The 21,635-nt window shown below is 34.3% G+C and overlaps 2 protein-coding genes across 2 annotated transcripts; both read right to left on the bottom strand.

The window, feature by feature from the left end:
• Positions 1-2,534: 2,534 nt before the first annotated feature.
• On the bottom strand, positions 2,535-4,016 carry LOC148195700 (UPF0481 protein At3g47200-like). Its single transcript, XM_088093853.1, has one exon. The coding sequence runs from the start codon at positions 4,014-4,016 to the stop codon at positions 2,535-2,537; it is 1,482 nt and encodes a 493-aa protein (XP_087949979.1).
• Positions 4,017-8,097: 4,081 nt separating this feature from the next.
• On the bottom strand, positions 8,098-9,214 carry LOC148195699 (chitinase 2-like). Its single transcript, XM_088095492.1, has one exon. It carries the CDS (start codon positions 9,171-9,173, stop codon positions 8,304-8,306), a length of 870 nt encoding a protein of 289 aa, XP_087951618.1. The 5' UTR covers positions 9,174-9,214; the 3' UTR covers positions 8,098-8,303.
• Between the last annotated feature and the right edge of the window lie 12,421 nt (positions 9,215-21,635).

Here is a 21,635-nt window from a genome sequence, read left to right as displayed (position 1 = left end):
AGTGAGCACCCTATACAAGGTCTCGCTATGCGAGACAACTCGTATAGCGACACTACATAATTGCCAGAATGCGAATTCTGCATAATCACTCACTCACACTGATTCTTACCATTTCTAGGACTCTTGGCTAACTTTTAAGACCTCCAATTTGATTATTAAGTGTAATTGTTCTTGTCTAGATGATCCAAATCCTCCCCAGCACTAATCTAAAGTGATTAAATTCAGTTTTACCATTTAAAACATCAATCCCCACAACTTATGGACGCAATCTCATTTCAACCATTATCTCAAGACTTACTCAGTTCTCTGACCCCTCACCAGTTCCATTGACTCAGCTAAACTATCCCAACTGCCCAATTGGTCACCGGAGAAGAATTAGATGTCTGAACTCATCAGTCTCACCTTCGCCGCCAGCACATATGACTAGTCACAACTGACTGGACCAGGCCAGGGCTTCTCTATGATCAGGGATGTGCCAACTCGGGTTTTTAAGATTCTTCTATCCTACCAACACAGTACTCTCAACAAGTCCCAAGTTATTTTTCTAAGTCATCCCAACTGCCCTATAGTACTCTAGACCCCAATTACCCAATTTTGGTACTCCACTTCCCTCACAGTAACCTAAAACAGTACATGTATCCAATAACCATCCATTTTAACTATTTCCCGGAGTTCTTACTCCAATCCAGAAAACCAGTACAACCAACACATGTTCATCCAAGTCAAACAAGGTTCAATACACCATGGATACACACTTTCATATATTTAACAGATTCCAATCAACATGCTCACCATCAAAATACACTTAACAGTAAGACAACAAGAAGGCTAATTTATCAAACATATACATCATACGTTTCAACAACATAGAGAAGAATAATTAGCTAGCTCCCCTTACCTTGAAGTTTAGCAGTACAGCCAACTATAGTGCCCTAACAGTGCCTTCACAGCCAAAAATCCAAACAGTGACCTACAACCACCTAATTGGTGATGGAAAACAGCTCTTAGAGCTAGAATAGACAGAGAATCAAAATGAGCTCCATGCAACCAGTAAAGTTGCATGCCCTAATATCAAGAAGAGTGGAGAATTTGACTTACCCGTCCAAATGAAAATCTAATCGGATAGAATGGAAGCTCTCAACTCCGTGAGCGAAAGAACACCACCTATTTGAAATTTCAACGGTGGAAAGTGGTGGAAAGGTAGAGAGAAGTCAGAGCAAGAAGAAGAAGAAAATGGAGATGAGTCTAGAGAGAGAAAGGAAAACTGGAAATTGGTTCAGAGTTGGGAAAATAAAAGAACCCCTTCTAAGGTCATGGTGCTTTTGACCCTTTGGGCCTGACTGCCTCAGGAAATAGGACCCCCTAGCCCATATAATTTTCAGGACCTTACAATTTTCAACTCAAAATAAGATAATTGAAAATTGACATTATATATTATATTTTTAATTTTGTTACTTTTATGTTTTATTGGTATCTCTGTTATTATCTTTTAAAAAAATTAAAGATCTACTAAATAATTTTAGAAAAGATAAATATTTTAATTTTTATTAGATAATTAAAATTTTATTCAACAAATTAGAAAAAATAATCCCTTGATTTATAATTTTACAAATAAGTGAAAATTGCGTAAGATTAAAAGATTATATCAATAAAATTAGTTATTAATAATTATCTGGTTATTTCAAACACTAAGTCAAGTATAAATTTTAGTCTCAATCCAGTGGTGGGTTTCTGAAAAACATTAACTAAAAGACTTTACAAATTTAGAAATTATATTTAGAGGTAAAGACGCACTCTAAAGGCCATTTATTAATTATTTTTTAGTGTTAAAAATGTATAAGAGTAATTAATTTTCTTAGGATTAAATATAATAAATATTACCTGTTTGTAATTTCTTCTATTCAATATATTTCTTTTCTATTATTTTTGTATTTCTCCTTCTTACTTTGTAGGAAAATTTATTAATTTCATGGATATTTAATTATTACTCCAATATCATATCATAAATGACTTTCTTTTGTAGGAAACATAACTTACTAGATTTGCTATATATTTCTTCTTTTTCTCAAGAACTGGAGCACAATGTTCACTCTTTCTCTTTTTTTTCTCTCTCTCACTCAAACACTCAGGACATAAAACTCTGGTGACACTTTGTTAAACTCGACACACGCTATATGATTATATTCTGTAATTATGTGTATTTTATTAATAAATGTTGCAAGAACCCTGATGGTACAAGTATAAAAATAGTAATAGGAACTACATCTATTAACAAGAGTAACAAAAACTAAATTTGTAAAGCTAAAACCACTGACCGAAATCCAAAAATAAAACTCAAAACAAAATCAATGAAAATACAAAAACATCCTAATTTAAGTTTATTCAATGCATAAGAACATAACACAACAAAATAAAGTCTGCTAGCAGCTGGTGCACCAAGTATAAAAACAAAGTAAACAGAACAAAGATAAACCTGAACCGTGCATAAGAAATACAGAACGAACTGAATGCGGCAAACCCGCAGCACTGCAGACTCACAAGAAATTATATAAAAACCATGCTACTAATTTAAGTTTATCCAACAGATATGGCACACAGAAAGCATCGTAAATGACAGATCCAAAGCTTTTGTTTTCAAAGGCTTTTGACGATTTTCCAAATGAAAACACAATCTGAATGAAAGTGAAGTAAAGCACCAACAACGAACCAAGAGTTGAGGCTATTACCACCCAGCTGGTGAAATAGTGATGCACTAAGGAAGCTCTTACTCTTGCATAGCATGTAGCAGAGTACTCATTAGCTTCATTGACCACTTTGTACAAGTACCACTTATGTTTGTCAAGAACAATTTCTTTGGTGATGTTGTTGATCAGTTTAGAGACGGTGTTGTCGTTGCCAAGAGAATGGTGAAGCACTCCTTTGTAACGAAGAAAAGAGACATCACCAGCAGAGTTGACGAGTCCATTGAAGAAAAACAAGTAGGCTGTCACCATGCGGTCACAATCCTGGTGACAGTTCTCAAAAGCAAGCATGTTACGAAACACAGTGCATGTGTGGTCATTGATGTACAAAGGGGGAATAGTGAGTTTTCTTTTTAAAAAACCCATTTTTTTCCCAAAGCTTATGTCAAGCAAATTTTTACTCTCATCTGCTTTGATCTGCACACCAGCCTCTATCAGCTCCGTTACAGAATGAATCATGTGAGGTTTAGATTTTCTTCCGACATCAGCTTTCCCACTTTCTAGTATATTATTTGGCATAATGCTTGACCTAAGAAGATCGAGGAAGTGAAGCTCGCTTAACTCACCAGCTTTCTTACTATCCGGTATATAATTCGAATCCACCTGAAGCAAAGGATAAAAGAATCGAAGAGCGACATCTTTGAGAGTAATATTTGGTCCCGAAGGAGCAGAATCAGCACTAGTTAACTCGAACAACTTGCTCAAAACAAACATGGGAAGCTGGTTTTCAAGCATTATCATCTCGCAACGAATGATGGGCAACATCCATGGGCTGAGAGATGGAGGGACTTTTCGGAATTCACACGCTGAAAGTTCCCTCAAGAGCTGAACAATGAAAGAGCCATCAACTAGCACCATTTGTAGGAACTCATCTCTGCTGAATTTGATGTGTTCGTTGTAAAATCCTCGAACTTGGAGTTCTTCCTTATCAAGGAACTTAAAAGCCTCGTCTAGTTTGGCTTCATTGGCATGATTGTTGAAGAGGCGGCGATAGAATCTTGTCTTCAGGTCCTCCATGTCTCTCAAGTGGGGTTCTCCATGGTGATAGGGACCGATGGAGATGTTTTTGGGTTCATAGGCTTTGGGTTTGATCCGACGCAAGCAAGATGGGACACGGTATATGCAAACTCGGTGGTGACTTTCTTCTTGCTTTCCACTTTTTAACTCTCTCTTCATCACATCTCTCCAATTTGAGGTCATTCTGTTGGCATTTCCGTGAAGTTTTCTAGTGTTGAACTTGAGATAAACCAACTTGATGAGTTTTGTACATGCCATTGGAAAAATGAGAAGCCACTTTTAAGCTCTAATAAGAACATAGAGCATGGCAAACTCAAAGTAAAAGGAAATGTAAACTTGAGGAAAGAAAATCAATGAAGGTCCTATGCCCGTGAAGAACAAGCATAGAGAAAAACAGTGACATATAGGAGGAGAACACGGAAAACAGTGAGGGTATATAAGACTAATATAAATAAGGAAATTCGAAAGGGAACGAGATTGTTATTAAGATTAAGGTTGTGGATGTTTTTACTATTTCTGAAAACAATTTTCCGATATTTAAAAATAAAGAAATAAGCAAACTTGTTTCATATATTCTGTTTCCTAAACTGTTCTACTGCTACACGTTTTTGTTTTCATTCTCCGTTAGTTGCTCTTTTATGTAGAAATCAAAAATAGGAAAACATGTTTTCATTAATCACAGTATTGTAAATAAGCTAAACCAATGTTGTTGGGAGAGCTTAATGTACATTTGCGTTCAGAGTGGGTTACAAGGAGAATGTTTGTTTGTTTATTATAGGGTGAAAAGTAGGTTTAGGAACAATATGGAAACGGTGATATAAACATAAGCTATCACAGAAAAAAGAAAAAAAAAAAATCACCTACATGTACTAATTAACCATAAATAAAAATTAAAGACATATTTTATTCACATATTTAATATAAATATATTAAAAAGTGGATTTAACTCTACCTCAACTTCACAAATTAGATTATAAAACGAGGTTTCCACCTCACTTAAACAAATAAAATTCAAAAAACTGTATTTACATATCGTAAAACCTATGACCTGCATCCAGCTAATATAAACAAAAATTTAAAAAACTTTGTCTGTAAGTATTTAATGATATAAATTTATTATAAATTATTATATAATTTGAAAAATTTGTAAATTAGTTTTCAAAACAATAATACCGACAAAAAGGCGATGTTATTAGAATCAACTAAATCAACTCTATGGTGTAAAATGTTTAACAAATGTAAAATTAATCTGAAATTTAATTTGTGTTTGTGTAAGTTGGTTAAGTTGATAACCTAGTAGCATATACTTAATGTTAGACACTGATAAAATAGATTTAGTCAATTCTAAAACAATATTAACTATTTTTTAACTTTTTTAATAAATAAAAATACTTTATTAATTTCAGTTTATTCAACATTAGTAAATTAGTTAAAATAAATAAAATTAAGGTCTATTTAATTAAAAGCTAATTTTAAATAAAATGCATTAATGTCAATTTTAATTTAAAATTAATTTTAAATTTAGTAATGTATAAGCTTGGCTAATATTAATATTACTTATTTGAGACTTCAATGTCTAAAACTTACTTTTTTTTTTTCAGTTTTGCAAGTAAATCTTGTTGTTCCTTCTTACTTACTTTATCTAATCTCCTGCTCATCCAATATATCTAAGTGGCTAATTCTCCAGTGAAGTTAAGGTTAGTTTAGTAATACAAAATAAAAAGAAAGGTGAGATTTGATTGATTCAACTTAATCACTGACACTTAAAAATTATAAAATTAGTTTAAAGAATTTAAAAAGAACAATAAAAGAAGTTGTGAGTTTAATTCTTTACTAACAAACTACTAATAACTAATGTTGATATTTACATACAAATAATGCACGACCCCCGTTACAAACAAATAATATTTATACCCATTATTCTTACATATTTTATTCACTTATACTTAATGTAAATAAAATCCATTTTTTTTATTTCCCTTTCATAAAACCCGTGAGCATTAAAACCTGCATTAGCTAATATAAATAAATTTTTTAAAAATATTATCTATAATTATTTAAATAATATAAATTTGTTAAAATTACTATATACATTGAAAAAACATTAAATTAATTTCCAAATGATAACATTGAATAAATTAAAAAACGCGTTATTATTAGAGTCAATTAAACAAACTTTAACGAGAAAAAAGGTTAACTTTTTAAAAATAATTAAACAAATAATAAATTTTAAAGTAATTAAAAACATGGTTTAACAAATACTAAACTATTTTAATAAAAAGTCAATTTAAAAGTTATTAATTAATTATTAGATTTGGTTTCAATGCAAGTCCAACCTATTAATTAACATTGATTTATATACTTGCATTGACAGACAAACGCATAATATTTAGTTTCATATAATGATGAAATAATTTTTTTTAAGACTTTAAAGCCTATATTTATTTTTAAAACTTATACAATTACTATGTTTTTCACTTTCTATATATTGTTTAATCCATAAAATGTAAGTATTTTAAAGTTACGGATAAAGGAAAACAAGAACCGATTTTGTTTTCCAATTATCCGACTAATTCCAACAAATCTATGTCAATATCTCTCTTTCTCTTCTTCCCGATTCACATTCTCTTCGATGATTTTTTTAGGTCAAAATTAGACACTACCAACAATCACTTCCATCATAACATTTGGTTTGTTTGTTCTCTTTTTCCATTATTTTCTTCCCTCTTTCTAATTGTTTATTTCTTGTTTTCCTCGCTGTAAGATCTATTATTAGTTGTCATTATTATTTTCGTAATTGATATATTACACTTTTGAATCTCACATTTAAGGTTGTTGAATCTTTGGCCAAACAAAGTACACTAGGCCATGCAATCTAGAACACACTTTAATGATGGTAGCTGAAGAAGTACGTGGTAGAATTTTAAGATCATTTATTATTATAGTTGGGAATTAATAATTTTTCTCAACAAACGAAAGTTGGAGTTGAGATGCTTAAATATCTAAGGACATTGACGAAGGACTCAACTACATTTCGAATTACCTGTACGAATTACCAGCTTCAACTCATTTCTCAATCGTTGGAAATTGCATCATATTGTTTAGTTTTAGTTCAAAAACAATGTGAATTTGCAACACTGTGTTATTCCTACATCATAAATAAGCAAACAATAAATTTTTCAGTACCTTTTTTATACACAAAGTGCATGATATCTGCATCTGCACAGGTTAAAAGCGTAGTTATATAAGAGTTTGTTTTAGGAAAAAAGAAGAAGAAAAAGATATAGCTTAGATAAAATGCAGATCACATTTAAGAAGCTCTCTATTAAATCTAATTCTGCATTTAACATTCAGAGTACTAAAATTCAGAGGTTGATGAAAGAAAATAAAGAGTAATAAGTGTGGAAGGGAATCTCATAAATTTCATTCAACTTTCATCTCTACAGATCGTGATGGATAGATGCACATGTTTTTTTATCACTTATATTTTCTTTATACCTTTTCTATTTTTATATTATATAATACTTTTAATACATTTTCGGATTGAAAATTCTACATTATTTAATTATTTCTTTCTATTTACATAGAATAATTATACATGTTTCTATTTTCTTAAGTTTTCTTAATTTTGTGGGTTATTGTTCTTTCTCTTCTTTTATCCTTGACTTCTTATCCTAGGATTTCTTTCTATACCTCCTCGGTCTCGTCCTCTACATTAAATGTTTTGAATCCCTCCCTTTCTTTCTATTGATAACTAACATTCGTGGTTTTACCTGAATTATGTACTCGACACTCTTTCAGTCTCCTTTATGCACTCCAACTTGTTCATTTTTGAAGTTAGGTTCGTTTCAATATGGTATCCCCTTTATACACCTTCAACAATATTTTTCATTTGGTAACTTCTATATTTTCATATTAAAGTTGATTACACTCTCTTAACATTTTTGTTTATTTTATCTTTTAACTTTAACTTAGATTTGTAATATTTAGGTTCAATTCATCCAATAAGAAACTATTGATAACTAACATTCGTGGATAAAAAAAAGTGTTTTGTATTCTAAAGATATCTAAACTCCTCTTTGTTCCATTTTTGAGATATATTATTTTTAGATGTTTCTCATATACTCCTTTTAGGACAACAAAATCCTTTGCTCAGGTTGTTGTAAATGTTCAAAACACTCTTAACTACCTTATCAAACCCTCAAGATAGAAATTGTTCTGGTTTCCTTCTTTTTTTTTTATCCTGAATAATATAAAAAAGATATAATTGGATCACGGAAGAGCAAACAGTCATGAAAGAAGGGCAAAGGTAAGTAGTAATGTAGCAGAAAACCAAGACTATGATAAGAGAGAGACGGAAATTTTATTTAGAAGGAGTGAATACAGAAGGCACACAAAAACAAAAAGCACAGAAGAAGGTAATAAGGGTCTTATTTAGTAGGACATGGACTATGTATGAGTAATCATAGCGTGTGAGAATGACCCCATGAGATATAATACAAGGAAAGCAAAGAGCACAGTGTGATAGTATGGTGATGAGAAGACCTAATCGGATCGAGTGAGGATCTCTTGTGCCTTTTTCTCAACATAGAGGGGAGGCTCAATCAAGCGGGAGGACTGAGCATCTGAAACAAAAATTCCAGCAAGTGAACCAGATGCGATGAGTTGTAGGACACCCTCAACGAAGATCTCAAGGGATATGTTACCATTGTCGTTTGGATCAGTGCTGAAACCTGCCAAGAGCTTGTCAACACCGAAGGTGTCTATTAGGGTTTTGTGGAGGTTGACAAATTCGCGTGTGCTGGGGACTTTCTGATCGTAGTACTGGTAGTTGACCCAGTGAATACGGTTTGGATTAGCCTTGAACAACTGCTTGTAGTGGGAAAGGACAGGTTCTGAGGGTGCAATGGAGACCACGAGTCCACTGATTGTGGTTTGGAGGTAATCTATGACTTTGCCTATGCAGTAAGCAAAGTCATCTTCACTGGATTCGATGTGCTCATAGTTGATGTCAATGCCATCGATCACAGTTTCATGATGAAACTTGTAGAGCACTGATATTATCTCGTTCAGTGATTTCTTGGCATTATCAATCCATATTTCTTTGTCTTTAGGATTGAATGGAAAATCGGTGCCACGACCTCCAAGGCTTATTACCACCTTCACACCCTCGTAATCTGCCTTTAGTTCTTTGATACTTCTAGCGCTGAACTTTGTCACGTTCCAATTTGCACGGAAATTTCCCTTCCCTTGTTTCTTTCCGCTTCCATCCTCAACGTAATCATCTGAGGCAAAGGCCAAAATGAAGTGGAATTGTGGGATTCTTTTGTTGATGATTTCCACTGGGAAACCTTCAATGGGTGGGACATCCTTTGAACCGATAATGTATTCACGAAAAATATGTTTCAGAGACATTCTGAGTTCTTAGTTCTCTTTGTTTTCTTGAATTGCTTTGATTTGTTTGAGGGATGGGATGAAGGATATCCTACACTTGACGCTATTTATAGAGCCAATTAGAGAATTAATAATTATTATCGGATGCACCGTCTCAGTTCGCCAGTTTTGTCACTCATAATTTTTTCTTCATTCGTCATTATCCTTCTCTCAGCATATACGTCATTACTTAAAGATCAAATCAAATTCTGTTCACTCCTACAACTATACAGTAAAGAAGATTATCTCAATGATCAAATATTCAATCATCAACTTCTCTCATAAATTTCACAAAGCATTTTTCATTTCGTTCACACGGTGGTTGTTATGCTGTCTGTCTGTGATCTTATGCCACCTGCTTCATATCTACGATAGCAAGCTTAGTTATAACATCATATTTCGTTTTTCACAACAAAACTTTTGCTTCTGACTTCTGTATGTAATAAACAATATTATCTTGGTCACCATGTTCTCTCAAATTTAATTTTTTGTTCCTTAAATCGATCTATGTGCCGTGTGTACTCATCGCGTATACATTATTTTCAGAAGGTCAGGTTGTTGTTTCTGCACGACTTATTTTTATTTAGTCTATTTTGTTGTCTATAGTATTAAAAAAAAATAAGATAATAATATTTCACTTTAAACATGCACAACACTTATTCCGTATATTAGTTTTTTCATATTTAAGTGTCTTATGCAACCTTGAATGGCCTTTGAAGAGATACTAAATAAGGTTTAGAATTTGGTCAAGTTCATCCCATGGTTGTTGCACATTTTAAAATATTTCGTCACACTTGTTTTAAAGTCTTACTAAATGAAAAATTTATCTGAAACTATTCACATAATAGGTTATCTCAAACCAATTTATAAATTCACATGGAGAAATTTGAATGTATGTACAATAAATAAGGCATTGAAATATTTTTAATATGTAACAACCATTGCATAAAGTTGACCAACAACATCAACATCATCGTCATCAATTGTTTTGTTATTAAACTGGAAAACAAATGAACAAATAGAACAAGAGCAACAAATTGCGGTGTCGTGGGAGGTGAGCAATGGTTTGGGATTTTTTTGTAGAACCCAAGGAAGAGATAGGAGAAAACAGAGCCTCCAGCTTGCGAAACGAAGCAAGGCCAAAAATGATATGGGAAAGGAGAAGTTTCTGAATGAAAAGAAAGAAAGGAGAAGACGAAGGTGGGTGTTTGTGCTCCCCTAATCCGTTTCTTGTGTGAGACGAAGAGCCTCAGGATTGAGTTTTGTCCAAGAGAAAGAATGAACAAGAAAGAGAAGAACCCAAAACTGGGTTTGGCCGTGAAGGAAGAGAACCCAAAATTGGAAAAAAGACCGTGATTAGGGTTCTCTGAATCTTCTAAGGGAATTAACTAAAGCTTGGAGAAGAAAATTCTTATATAGAATTCAATTAGGGCTCACTAAGAACCCGACTCACAGGGGTTGAACCCGTGGTGGGTTGGGTTGGCTCACCAACCCACCTATTTTTTTCAATTAAATTAAATTAATTATTCAAATCCTATATTTATTATTGAAATCAAATTAATTAAATTAATTATTCAAAATGCACCACCTTTATTTAACAATACAGCCTTTCGCGCACTGCTGTCTTTCCAAAAGTTCCCCTCTATAAATAAAGCCCTAAGATTATAGATTGGATAATATTATAGATGGAGATAAAGAAGAAGATGCTCTTGAAGAGAGTATACTACTATGAATTTATCCATTCAAGACTCTAATTTAATAGGTGGATAATATTATAGATTGGATAATTGATGAATATATCATTTGTTTTATTTTGTTTTTAGACCTATCTACAAGCATGACAGTTTTATCTTGTGCTATATATTTTTGTTAATGTTATAAGAATCTGAGAAGAAGAGGGTAAAAAGAAAGTTAATTAAGTTAGTCAATGAACTAACCCGTTTAACCCACCAACCCGTGGTAGGTCGGGTCGGCTTTGAATTTTTCGGTTCATTAATAAATGAATCGGATTGAGTTGACTCACTAAGTGACCAACCTGTGGTGGGTCGGGTCAGGTCCGACCGCGTTACCCGTTTTGATAGCTCTACTTTTATATAATATGATATCCGAAATCAATTTATAACTTCATATGGAGGAATTCGAATGTATATAGACGGCATTACAGTACAATAAATAAGGAAATGAAATATTTTTAAATCTGTAACAACCATTGGATGAACTTGACCAAGACCTCGCAGATATTTTTTTTTATTTGGGACTCTTCAATTTATAGTCTATTTGCCAAAATAGACAATTATATAAAAAAGAGTTTTTTTTTCCACTACTATGGGGGAACAAATACAATCCCTATACACAATACAAAATCAGATCTAACAAATATATAGCAAGGGTATTTTTTTGTTGAAATTTAATCTCTTTATCAAAGTCTAGACTGGTATATATATTTCGAAGATAACTAGAATGCTATATCTATTTGTGGGTATGGAAAACTGTGTGTGTTATTTTTCAATTTCTTATTTGTCCTTTCTACATATGTTTTGTTTTCTATATGAATTGAAGCACGCATAAGTTTTTCTAGAAAAAACATTGGGTTGACTATGGAAACACATTTTAGATATATAATAGTATTTTTGACAATGTAAACACATTTTAGATATATGTTTAAATAGTGTTTTTTTCTATAAAGATTAGTTATGATGTTTAATATGTGAGTAACACAAAGAGGCAGCAGTTTTTGTATGTTGATTTTTTATTTATTTAACTTAGGTGTTCTTTATGCAATAGAGGAAAAATATGTCTTTGAATAAATAAATAAATAAATAAATATATATATAATATAAATATATATATATATATATATATATATATATATATATATAGAGAGAGAGAGAGAGAGAGAGAGAGAGAGAGAGAGATTGAAGTTTTTTATCATCAAATATTAGTTTTTAGAAGAGGGAATCAAATCCATAATTTTTCTCATTACATTATATGCTCCAACTCATATACATAAAATATGTACAATATTTTCAATATTAGGTCCCCATAGTAGATAATAAGATCTATACATTTAAAATAATTTGAAATCAAAATATTCCTATTTTATCCTTTCTGATCATGATATTTCACCTTCAAGCATTCATCAAAAGTGGTTCATAACACGCTATTTCCTTCTCCATAGCCCGAATAGGTTTCAAAGAGGAAATTACCCTGCACTTTTCCACCAGAAACAATGGAAAGATTACACTTCAAAACAGAAAGAATATATAAAACAATGCACAATAAGGTTCACACGAGACAAATATATCCGTATACATTATAATGAAATATATTCTACAATAAATGTACAACATGTCTGAAATCTTGTGAATGTTATTGTAAATGTTTGAATAAATATACAAGATTTCAAACAATTTGTAAGAGTGTGTCTTTTTCATTACAATGTATATTTGTCTATTGTGAATATTATTGTGAATGTTTGAATAAATGTATAAGATTTTAAACATTTTGTACATTTATTCAATAGAGTGTGTCTTTTTCATTACAATGTATATAGATATATTTGTCTCTCTGAATGTTATTGTGAATGTTTGAATAAATGTACAATTTCAAACATTTTGATGAATGCAGGGTAATCTTCTCTTTGAAACCTATTCGGGCTGTGGAGAAAGAAACAGCGTGTTATGCACCAGTTTTGATGAATGCTTGAAAGTGATATGTCATGATGATCACGATAGGATAGGATCGGAATATTTTGATTTCAAATTAGTTTAAATGTATAGATCTTATAATATACTATGGGATCTAATATTGAAAAATATTGTGCATATTTTATGTTTATGAGTTGATGATATAATGTACTTCGATATAAAAATATGGAAGCTATAAGGTTATTTAGTGATAAAAATTAGTAAGAAAGGCGGGAGAGATTGAAAATTTAACTTTATCTAAATATTTGGAAAATATAACATTAATTTCAAAGAATTTTTGAAAGAGCAAATAAGAAAAATTATGGATTTAACTCTCTTCTCTAATAACAAAAAAATATATATACCCTTCGTTTATTATCACTAGTAAAAAATCGGGTTTTTACAGCGCACATTATGCCACGGTTCAACGAAAACCGCAGCATAATGGTGCGCGGTGGCAGTTTTGTAAATAAAACGAACCTATATGCCGCGGTTCTACTGGGAACCGCGGCATATACCCCAGTCAACCATTGCCTTTGACGCCACGTATGAATAAAAAATTAAATAACAGAGTATATGCCGCGGTTCTCTGCACAACCGCGGCATATACCCTGCCAATTTATTGCAGGTGCTGACTGGGTCAGAGAATTCGAAAAGTTACAGGGGGTATATGCCGCGGTTCTCTGGGGAACCGCGGCATATACCCCTGTAACGTCTCAACTTCTCTGCCAGTCAGAGAATTTCAGAAGTTACAGGGGGTATATGCCGCGGTTCCCCAGAGAACCGCGGCATATACCCCCTGTAACTTTTCGAATTCTGTGAAAGGCAGTTGGGGAGACAGTTGTGTTGAACACGTTTCAGGGGTATATGCCGCGGTTCTCTGGGGAACCGCGGCATATTCTCCTATATGAAATTAATTTAATGTTTATTTGAAATATTTCGAGGTTTATGCCGCGGTTGCCCGCTGAACCGCGGCATATAGTTTGAAAATAATTTCAAAAATGCCATTTCTGATAATTTTTTAAATTAGTATATGCCGCGGTTGGGGGTTAAACCGCGGCATATAACCCTTTTATACCGCGGTTAAGTAGTGAACCGCGGTAGATTCCCCCGTTCAGAGTTAAAAAACAAAACTTGGAACAGTGCATCGTCTTCCTCGCGCGTTCTCTCTGTTTTCGCGTTTCTTCTTCCTCCGAACCACCCTTCATCTCAGATTTTGCGTTTTTAACCGTTTAAACTCAAAATTGTTCGGTCATTATTCGTTTTTGACGATAAAAACGAGTTTTAGCCGTTCAAAATCGTGATTTCCTGGCGTTTTTCACCCTCTCCGCCGCCGTTGTGTTGCGTTTTTCACCCTCTCCGCCGCCGTTCCTCTTCCAGGTATTTATGTCCATTTGCATTTTTAACGTGATTTCTTCATTAATTTTTGCATAATGCTATAGTTTTGGTAATGTATGAAGTTTCTATAGTTTTGGTATAATTTTTGCTTTAATTTTGATATGCATGAAATTGTTATAGTTTTGGTAATGTATGTATGGTTTTTGCTATAGTTTTGGTAATGTGTGTTGTAGTTCTTGTATTATTTATAAACCTTAAAATATTATTTATGTAATATTTAGGAATATGGATCGAAATTGGATTAATTTACCACGTATTAGTGCTGAGTACGAGAGAGGTGTAGAGGAATTTATACAATTTGCGCAACGTAATGAGGGGAGAACTGATGATGAAGTGAAGTTTAGATGTCCTTGTGTGAACTGTTTGAATGGGAGAAAGTTGAACGCAACTCAAATTAGAGAACATCTTATATGTGATGGTTTTCTAAGATGCTATACAACATGGATCTGGCACGGCGAAGAAATGGATTTTCCCACTGACTCTCAAAGTGTAAATGTTACTGATTCCACCATGGAAGAAGATCGACCGGATGAAGACAAATTGGAGGACATGATCCGCGATGTTGGAGCAGAAAATTTTGCCAAAGCTCATGTGTATGAGACGATGTCGACTGATGCAGAAACACCTTTGTATGTCGGTTCAACTAAGTTCACACGTTTGTCAGCGGTGTTAAGGCTCATGAATTTGAAGGCGAGCAATGGATGGACTGATAAGAGTTTTACAGAACTGTTGACGTTGTTGAATGAAATGTTGCCAGATGGAAATACACTGCCCACTCGTAATTATGATGCGAAGAAAATTCTTTGTCCAATGGGTATGGAGTATAAAAGGATACATGCTTGTCCCAATGACTGCATTTTGTATAGGAAAGAGTTTGAATTTTTGACAAAGTGTCCAAAATGTGGCTTATCACGATACAAGTCAAAAAACAATAGTGAAGATAATGGTCAGATAGAAAAAAATGGATCTGCTTTGAAAGTAGTTTGGTACCTTCCAATAGTGCCCAGACTTAAGCGTTTGTTTGCGAATCCCAAAGATGCTAAAAATCTTAGATGGCATGCAGATGAGAGAAAAATTGACGGGCTGCTTCGTCATCCAGCTGATTCAAAGCAATGGAAAAATATTGATCGACAATTCCCCGAATTTGGTAAAGAGTGTAGAAATCTTAGGCTTGGTTTAGCCACTGATGGAATGAACCCATTTGGTAATCTGAGTACCAATCACAGTTGTTGGCCAGTTATATTGATAATTTACAACTTATCTCCTGCATTGTGCATGAAGAGGAAGTACATGATGTTATCTATGATGATATCTGGTCCAAAGCAGCCTGGAAATGACATAGATGTTTATCTAAGCCCACTAGTTGAAGACTTGAAGGTTTTGTGGGTTGACGGGGTTGAAATATTTGATGCATTCGCTTCAGAGACTTTTATGATGCGTGCAATGTTATTTTGCACCATTAATGACTTTCCTGCTTATGGTAATTTGTCAGGATACAGTGTCAAGGGTCATAAAGCGTGTCCTATATGTGAAGAAAACACTGCAGCTCATCAATTGAAACATGGAAGAAAGACGGTGTATCTGCGTCATCGGAGATTTCTAAAACGTAATCATCCATATCGAAGGTTAAAAAAAGCATTCAATGGAGATCAAGAGAGGGACGAAGCACCAAATCCACTTACTGGCCTTGAAGTTCTTCAAAAAGTTAATAAAATACATCATGTATTTGGGAAAACATCGAAGAAGTCATCTGTAACGACCCCTTGGAAGAAGAAATCAATATTCTTTGATCTTCCATATTGGTCAAAGTTAGATGTTCGACATTGCATAGATGTGATGCATGTAGAAAAGAATGTGTGTGATAGCTTGATTGGTACATTACTCAACATTCAGGGAAAGACAAAAGATGGAGTGAATGCTCGTTTGGATTTGGTTGACATGAATATCCGAGAAGAGTTGGCACCGAAGGAGATTGGTAAACGTACTTATTTGCCCCCTGCATGTTACACAATGTCTAGACAAGAGAAGATAAGTTTTTGTGTATGTTTAAAGAGTATCAAAGTACCACAAGGATACTCTTCAAATATGAAGAGTTTAGTGTCAATGCAGGACTTAAAGCTTGTTGGCATGAAGTCTCACGATTGTCACGTCTTAATGCAACAGTTGTTACCGGTGGCTATTCGTGGAATTTTGCCCAAAAATGTTAGGCACACCATAAACAGGTTGTGTTCATTTTTCTCGTCAATATGTAGTAAAGCCATCCATCCTACAAAGTTAGATGAACTTCAAGGCGAGATTGTTATCATCTTGTGTCAACTAGAGATGTTTTTCCCTCCATCTTTTTTTGACATCATGGTACATTTACTTGTTCATTTGGTTAGAGAAATCAAGTTGTGCGGACCGGTATACTTAAGATGGATGTATCCTATTGAGCGTTATATGAAGATTTTGAAAGGGTACGTTAAAAATCCATATCATCCTGAAGGTTCGATGATTGAAAGGTATATTGCTGAAGAAAGTATCGAGTTTTGTTCAGATTACATGACATCAACGAATCCAATAGGAGTTCCTCGCACAGCATGGTTGAATAAATTTTCTACAAGTAAAAGCATCCGAGGTGTCAATGTGGTGACAAAAGATCGCGAAGAATTGTTGCAAGCGCATCTTTATATATTGAACAACACAGATGAGGTGATCCCTTTTTTGGAAGCACACAAAGCCATTGTTAAGAATAAAAATCCAAGACAATCAGAGAAATGGCAATTGATGGAGCATAACAAAACATTTATGTCTTGGTTCAAATCTGAAATTGACAAAGAGCCACATTCTTCTGAAACTTTATTGTGGCTTGCAAATGGTTTGAAGTTTGATGTCGTGTGTTGTACAGGTTATGAAGTCAATAATTGCACATTCTATACGAAGACTTTGGATGATAAAAGCACAGTACAAAATAGTGGAGTCAGTTTAGAAGCTGAGTCACTTCAATTTTCCACATCAAAAGATCAATCTCCTGTACTTGGATCAATGAGATATTATGGTATAATAGAAGAGATATGGGAGGTTGATTACACCAAGTTTTCCGTTCCATTGTTCAAGTGTAAGTGGTTTGACAATAAGAGTGGTGTGAAAATAGATGACTCGGGTATGACACTGGTTGATTTTCGCAAGGTGGGTTATCGAGACGAACCGTTTATCATGGTACATCAACCATCTCAAGTTTTTTATGTCAAAGATCCTTCGTCTGACCATTGGTATGTTGCTCTTCAAGGCAAAAAACAAATTGAAGTTAACGAAGACAATCTAATTAATATTGATATTGCTGACAACCATTCATTTCAAACTACAACAAAGTTGGATGACCAATCTGTAGTTGACGATGATGTACATGCAATTCGGTCAGATCATGATGAGGGAATATACATATGATGAATCCATATCTTTATGTATGAATTTTCAATTTGGATACTATTACATGTTTTGTTAATTTATATGATATTACATAAGTCTTGAAAGAAAATTTAATGTTGTTATTTATTTTGACAGATATATGGCTGATCATCCACATTCTTCAGGGGATGAGGCTCCCCCACCCAGATCCACTAGAGGACCCACTAGGATGAAACAACTATTAATCAGGAAAAATAGTGGTGAAAGAACTCCGGTGAATGTGAATGTCACCACGGGTGTGGCAACTGGCCCCTATGCAGATGACTTCCGATCATACCTTGGAGTAGTGGCACGTGATAAGATTAGCATTCTCATTCCATCTTTTGATCATGTGTCCGAGGGTGATCGGAACATTATTTGGCAAGATATATTGGTAAGTTAGTTAATAGCATTTGAATTATAATTTGTTTATATTGATAATTTTGTACTAATACAACTTTATTATGTTTTTTTCAGATGACATTTGACATTCCAAATGTCCCAACACTTAGAAATAAGTGTTTGTCAACTGTTGCAGAAAATTTCAGAAACTTTAAAAGCAAGTTGACATCAAGGTACATCTTTGGACACCTTAAACATAAAACTCCATGTAATGCATATAAGTCCATTGATGAGGAGACTTGGCGGGTTTTTAAAGAGAGTCGGATGTCAGAGGAATGGCAGGTTAGTGTAGTTCATATTATTCAATTCCTCATTAACAAATATATATCATATGAACTCATTAATTAATGTGTATGTGACAGGCAATTAGAAGCAAAGCACAAGGAACAAGTGCTAAGAACAAAAACCCCCACCTATTATCTCGTGGTGGGTATAGGAAGCTTGAGGAGAAAATCCTCAAGCAAAAGGCAGATGCTATACCACCATCTCAGAGTGGTAGCCCTCCTCAGCCTCCTTCTCCACCGTCTAGACATGAGAAATGGAAGTTGGCCCGTATGCGACCATCGGGCACCTACTCTTCCGACACTGCACGAGAGATTTCTGAAAAAATTGTAAGTTATCACTGTTCCTAAAATAATAAATATTGTCATTATACATACTACATTAAACTATTTAAAGAATAATGGTGTTTTGTAATGTTACAGGACGCCTTGGTTGAGCAGAGCTCCCAAGGCCAATTCACTCCAGAGGGTCGCCAGGATATTCTTGCTGCTGCAATTGGACGACCTGAGCACCCTGGACGTGTACGTGCTGCAGGTCCTGGAGTAGGCATTACGGATTATTTTGGGAGCTCTTCTCGTCAGCCTTCATATTCGTACAGCGATACACAAAGGATGACAGAAGAGATCACAAAAAAGGTCCGACAAGACCTTATGCAGGAGATCAGGGCCGAGGTGAGGGCTGAATTCCAGATGCTCTACCAGGAGCAGTTTCAGAGCATGCGCCCGATGCAGTCTCCTATAGAGGAACATGTGGTCCCTCCCCCTCCCACAGGTAAACTTAATAAACATTTATGTGCAATTATTTCTATCTCTTGTATAATCTAACATTTACTCTGACAGGGAGAAGCGGCAAAGGAAGTTGTTCCGCATCAGCCATCCCAGAGGATGACATGGACGATGGTAGTCCATGTCTGCTATACATTTTAGAAGAAGATGAGATGGTGCTGGTAGCTCGTGGAACAGAGTTTAGGTCAGCGACTGTATGTCATGGTATGCAACTATTAGAGGATGAGGTGAAGGTCTCAGTGGATGAAATGATCATGCCAGATGCCTCGGTTCCACTGTCCACGGAAGAGATTTTCACTGTGGAACAAGCATATAAGTCGTTTATCACTTGGCCTAAATTTTTGGTTAAACCAGTTTCTGACCCCTCGGTATGAAATTCTTCTTTACACTTCTCAATTTTAAAGGTTTTTGATGTCAAAACTTATCTTATCTTTTCATGTAACAACAGACGCAGGAACAACAGAAGATTCCTCTATCTGAGGATGACCCTCTTTCTTCATTGCATCTACTTGCTGACATCCTTGATGATAAGCCTTTGGAGGTTCAGTATGATGCTAATGTATTTGGGCATGGCTCTGAGGTCCCAATATACCTTAATAGCCAAGATGTCCGTGAGCTTGCGTCGGGAACACAAGAGTTGAATATTTCAATTATTCAACTATGGACGATGTAAGTCTATGACCAATTATTTATATATAAAATTGATTTATATATCAAGTATCCTTATATCAAAGTTAATTTTTGATTTCAGGTATATGTTTGGGGTCGCTAATAAGTTGGGGCGTTCTGATGATTATGGATTCATTGATCCCCAAGAAATTCATGAATCAAATGATTTTGACCATATCAACATGAGTCTGATAAGAAGTTTTGGAAGGGGCAAGAAAATATACTTTTTGCCTTATATATCCGGGTAAGTGAACTTTGTTAACATAATAATGTTCCATATGTGATTTTAATATTTAATAGTTACGTTATTATGAATTTCAGGCGCCATTGGCAACTTCTTGTTATGTCTGTGCAAGACAACTATGCTTTGTGGTTCTGCTCATTGCACAGGCCTCCTCCCACACAACTCAGACAAGCAATTGATTGGTAAGAACCTCAATGTTTGGACTTTCTTTGTTATATAACTGAATGCTAAAACATTTTTTTATATACAGTTCTATTCCAGCAAGTATGATGATGGACGGGAGATCAATTGCTAAGAGTAGAAAGATTGCTTGGATTTCTCTCAAGGTTTGACATATGCTAAAGTCTGACTTTGTTATAATTGTTTTATAACAAATGTTATTCACTAACTATTATCAACTGTGATGATATATTGTAGTGTAACAGACAAAATGGGTCATATGAGTGTGGATACTATGTAATGTATTGGATGACCCATATTGTTCGTTCTCACATCACAAGAAGCTGGGAAACGGTAATATTTAACTTTAACAAATTTTGATTTTTTAACAAATGTTGAATTCATATACACTAATTAAAATGAATTGTCTTTTGCAGAGATTCAAGACTACTACACCAGTTCCTGAGAAGTCACTACTATTCATTAGGAACGCTGCTGCGAAGTATATAGTTAGATTATACAATAGCTCTTAGATTTAGATTTAAACAATGCATTTGATTAGATAGAATTTTCTTAGACTCTCTACTTTATTTGATGTTGAAATACATTTGAACATGTGTTTGTTATGTTGAAATTGAATTTCTGTAAATGTTTTTATATGCAGGTCTTTTTTGTGGTAATGGATATCACAAAAACAGACCTGCAATTTTAAAAAACTGCAGGGGAATATGCCGCGGTTCTAACCACAACCGCGGCATATAGTGCTTCATTTTTTTTTACAAACGAGACATATGGCCGCGGTTTTGACACTAACCGCGGCATATTCGTCGGCCTATATGCCGCGGTTCAACCGCGGCATATAGTGCATTTTTTAATTTTTTTTTTAAATTTTTTTTAGGGTTTAGGCAGCGGTTCCCTAGACAACCGCGGCATATTCCGCAGCCTATATACCGCGGTTCGAACCGCGGTATAAAGTGTCTGACTTACTACCGCGGCTGAATATGCCGCGGTTCAAGAACCGCGACGTATAGTGAAAATGAACCGCGGTAAAAGCCCTTCGCTGCACTAGTGTATATGTTTGTTAGATATGATTTTGTATTATGTATAAGGCTTCTCCATAGTAGTTGAAAAAAAAAACGCTTTTTTATATAAATAATTATCTACTTTGGCAAATAGACTAAACTGAAAGTTCTAATGTTTTTCAGTTGGTACATTTTAGCAATGTGTACCGGGTTTTAGTAGACAAAAATACTTAATACATCATAGATTCTAAGTTATAAGGTTAGGGGTATTTTAATAATTTTCATTCTCAAAACTAAAAGAAAAAAGAAAAAAAAAACCCAACCATTGCTCACCTCCCGCGACACCGCAATTTGTTGCTCTTGCTCTATTT

The sequence above is a fragment of the Vigna umbellata genome, chromosome 7 (assembly GCF_029865625.1).
Source record: "Vigna umbellata cultivar VRB3 chromosome 7, Vumbellata_1.0, whole genome shotgun sequence".
Lineage (NCBI taxonomy): Eukaryota > Viridiplantae > Streptophyta > Magnoliopsida > Fabales > Fabaceae > Vigna > Vigna umbellata.
This window is presented reverse-complemented; position numbering and strand designations above follow the sequence as displayed.

Bases quoted from the DNA above. Each gene is read 5' to 3' on its own strand.
- LOC148195700 (XM_088093853.1), bottom strand. From the start codon at position 4,016: ATGGCATGTACAAAACTCATCAAGTTGGTTTATCTCAAGTTCAACACT.
- LOC148195699 (XM_088095492.1), bottom strand. From the start codon at position 9,173: ATGTCTCTGAAACATATTTTTCGTGAATACATTATCGGTTCAAAGGAT.